The following is a 3,782-nucleotide window of genomic DNA, read 5'->3' as shown; positions in this document are numbered from 1 at the left end:
TTGGGTGGTCACAGTAAGAATGAAAAGAAGCCACCAGTGTGTGTGTGTGTGTGTGTGTGTCTGTCTGTCTGTCTGTCTGTCTGTCTTTGTTGCATGTGGGTGCACATAACATCCAGGTGTGCTGCTCTCTCTCTCTCTCTCTCTCTCTCTCTCTCTCTCTCTCTCGTGTGTGTGTGTGTGTGTGTGTGTGTGTTCAAAGACTAAAGGTTGGCATCACACGTCTTCCTGGATCTCTCTCCACCTTATTTTGCCCCAGACAGGGTCTCTCACTGAACCTGGAGCCCACCATTTCTGCTCCATTGGCCAGCCACCGTGGCCGCGGGATACACCTGCCTTCGCTCCACACCCTGCACTTGGGACTAGACACTGTCCCAGCGCGCCTGCTCGGTAAGCACGCGACCCACTGAGCTGTCTCCCCAGGCCAGGAGACCATTCTGAAGGCAGACACAGCGGAGTGGTGCTGGACGTGAATCTGAGGTCCAGAGTGGGGGTCCTGAGTTTTTGTGGACGGGGGACAGGAGAGGGGGCATCTTTAGGAAGGGCCAGGAGGGAGTGTCATGTGCTGGGATTCTGAGGACATGAACAAGCTGTGGATGCCTAACCAGCAGGAGTGACCCCTGGAACAACTGGGTTTATAAAACAGCTCAGTGTGAAGTTGAGCTGGAGGATCATCTGCCTCGAAGAATACATATATTTGGTTTTTCGAGACAGGGTTTCTCTGTATTGTTTCAGAGCCTGTCCTGGAACTTGCTCGGTAGACCAAGGCTGGCCTCGAACTCACAGAGATCCGCCTGCCTCTGCCTCCCGAGTACTGGGATTAAAGGCGTGCGCCACCAACGCCGGGCTTCGAAGACTATTTTTAAGAAGCCAAAGCACACTGTGTAGCCATGCCTGGTGATGACCTATGTCGCCGGCCCTGCACCCCGCACAGTGAAGGGACAGAGCTGACTCAGCAATCTGACCTCTGACCTCTAGTGTACGGGCATAGTCACTCACAAGAACGACAGGGGTGAGAGGGTAGTTTAGAACACACCCAAGAGTGGGCCAAACGTAAGGGTCTAGGAGAGGGAAACTCTCCAGAAAGGCAGAGTAGATCCAAAGGTAGAATGAGTTTCCACAAACGCTAATCGCAGAAAGAGATCGACGTGGGCTGCAGAAGACAAACGCTGCCCAGACGCCAAAGGGAACCAAAGCTTGGGCTGGGAGAGCAGAGAACTGACCCATAAGGAGTTCACCTGCGCATAGCTTCAAGGGAAAAAGAAAAGAAAAGAAAAAAACAGCAAAGCTAGAATGGAGGCATGATGAAGGACTAGGAAGAGAGGGAGAGGTGGGGGGAGAGAGACAGAGACACAGAGAGAGAGAGAGAGAGAGAGAGAGAGAGAGAGAGAGAGAGAGAGAGAGAGAGAGAGAGAGGAGAGAGAGAGGAGAGAGAGGCTGCTTGAATCTGCACCCTGTCTGTTCTCTCTGTACCTGAACTCTCCCATCCTAGTCACAGCCCTGCCAGGCAGCCCATTATCTGTTAGTTTACTTGAGACTCCTGGGTCTGTATAAAAAGAGGCAAAGACACACAGTGAGGAAGCCACGGATGGGGGGGGGGCGGAGAAGGGGAGAGAGAGGGAGATTCCTGGGAGACACTTGAAGACACTGGGGACAGTCCCATGTGACTGTTCCACACCACCCTCCTACTTGTCCCTAAGACATAAAATCAAACTTTGAGGACGTTGGAAAACACAAAGGAGGGGACACATTGACGGATGGGAGTCAGCTGTGATGGACAAACAAATGTGCATATTTCAGTTGGAGTATTGTGTGCTTTGTGCAAATCAAAGCCGGGATGGAGGGGCGCCTGTCCAGACACGGGTCTGCCAAAGGGACCCGAAGTCAGTCACCCACTCACCTCCCCACAGAGAACAGGCACATGAAGAAGATGGCGCTGGCGAAAGCATCCGGGTCAAAATCACTTCCCAGGATGTCAATCACACGACCGGAATAGTGGGGAATTAAGGTCTCCCCTGGAAGAGGCACGAAGGGTCAGGAGGCTGCATCCCCACCAAGGCGCCTCTCCCACCTCCCTCTCCCCGTGGCCCCTCCCTCTCACCCAGCACAGCCCACGCCAGGAAGAAGAAGGCGACCATAAGGAAAGGCAGGTCCGGCCTGGAGAGCCTCAGCAACTGCCACATCAGACTCTTGTTCTTCTCCTGGCCTGCTTCCTTCTCCCGGGCTCCTGGAGGGCTCAGCACAGCCCACACGGCCCAGCCCAGCGCGGCAGCCTTATAGTCAGCCAGCAGCCAGACCCAAGAGGCAGAGGCCACTCTGACTGCTGGGGAACTCATGGTGCCTCCCACCAGCGCTCTTAGAGAGAAAAACAGCGGGGTAGCCAGGCAGAGCAAGGGCGGAAAGGTCCCCACACGTCCCAGCAGCCCCCCCACTGCTAACAGCCCCCAAAGCCCTCCAAGGCGCAGGGTGCCCTCCAGCCACAGTCCTGGAAGCCCCAGGGGAAGCAGATTTCCCGGAGACCCCTGCAGCAGTGCAAGTAAAGCCATGTCCACCAGCAGCAGAGAGGCCCAGGGCCTCAGGTGGGCCAGCGCCATGGTGGGCTCTGCAGGGAGAAAGGGAGAAATTAGGGCAGCCTGAGTTCCAACCCTGGTCACCTGCCTCCTGCCCCAAACCCACATCGGGCTTCTCAGGTTTCCTCATTTTATTCAGCCTCACCGGGAAAGGTCCCCTCCTAGTCACACTTCTCCTGGGATAGGTGGCATGCTGGAAGACTAGGAAAGCCACACCACACACCCGCGCGCGCGCGCACACACACACACACACACACACACACACACACACACACACGGGCCGGGTGGGGAGGGTGGCTGGTCTGCTGCCACCACCACGCCTGTCCCCTTGAAGCTTCTTAGTGTTAACCAAGAAGAGTCAGTCCCAAGTCACACTTCCTCCAGAAGTCCCCGGGTCCTTAGGGTGCAGGGGCGGCGGGATGTGGCCACGGAGGACTAGCGGATTAGCGGCAGGAGGCGCCGGACAGCAGACAAGTGCCAAGTGACTCCGGGCAAGAGAGTGGAGCAGAGGACCTTGGGCAAGGGATGAGAGGCGGGGGACCTGGGACACTGGGAGCGGGACACAGGTCCTGAAGCAGAGGACCTGGGACATTGAACAGGCAGGGGAGAGGGCCAGAGGACGCGGGGCAGGGAATGCCCCCCGCAGAAGACCTAAGACAAGCGCGCGGAGAAGGGAGCGAGATGGGGACACCAAGGGTTTGGGTGTAGACCGCACCCCTGCTGGCGCTGGGGCTCTGTCCACAAGAACTCACCTGCGGGGCAGCCGCTCAGCAGCGCTTCTGAAATCTGCCTGTCCCCAAACTGGATCCCCTGGGTGTGCCAGCGACGCCGGTCTCGCAATGAGGGCGTCCGCCCGAGTCCCTGGCTTTCGCTTTCACTTCACGGCCCAGGTCCGGGTGCTGCGCACAGCGGCCAGCAGGCGGCGTCTGCCAACCTACGGGCGGCTGTGAGCGCAGGAGTTCCCCAAGGAGGCTCACCCTCCATGGCAGCTACTAGCAAGACTCTCAGAGGGTCTGAGATGCTTTGTATTGGGGGGAAGGAGATCCCCACAACCCTGCATTTTCCTGGTTACTGTCTTGAGCTCCGAACCTATTTTTAGAAGCGCTCGTTTGGCTGGGAACATAGCTCAGAAACAGAGAACACTGGGCTGAGCTCTAGGTTCAGTCTCCAGTTGGTATGAGGAAGGTGACAGAGGAGGAGGAAAGGAGCGAAGAG

At 57.2% G+C, this 3,782-nt stretch overlaps 1 protein-coding gene across 2 annotated transcripts in view; it reads right to left on the bottom strand.

Annotated features, from left to right (window-relative positions):
* The window catches only part of Tap2 (transporter 2, ATP binding cassette subfamily B member), a 14,452-nt gene extending 10,992 nt beyond the window's left edge, over positions 1-3,460 (bottom strand). Inside the window, exons 1-3 of one of the 2 annotated variants that reach the window (XM_013125780.3) lie at positions 3,320-3,460; positions 2,099-2,599; positions 1,898-2,012 (exon numbers count right to left, since the gene is read on the bottom strand). In XM_013125780.3, the coding sequence (XP_012981234.1) occupies positions 1,898-2,012; positions 2,099-2,591 (608 nt within the window). In that variant the 5' untranslated portion in view covers positions 2,592-2,599; positions 3,320-3,460. 2 annotated transcript variants of the gene reach the window in all.
* Between the last annotated feature and the right edge of the window lie 322 nt (positions 3,461-3,782).

Source organism: Mesocricetus auratus, unplaced genomic scaffold (assembly GCF_017639785.1).
Source record: "Mesocricetus auratus isolate SY011 unplaced genomic scaffold, BCM_Maur_2.0 Super-Scaffold_100027, whole genome shotgun sequence".
NCBI classification, from domain to species: Eukaryota; Metazoa; Chordata; class Mammalia; order Rodentia; family Cricetidae; genus Mesocricetus; species Mesocricetus auratus.
This window is presented reverse-complemented; position numbering and strand designations above follow the sequence as displayed.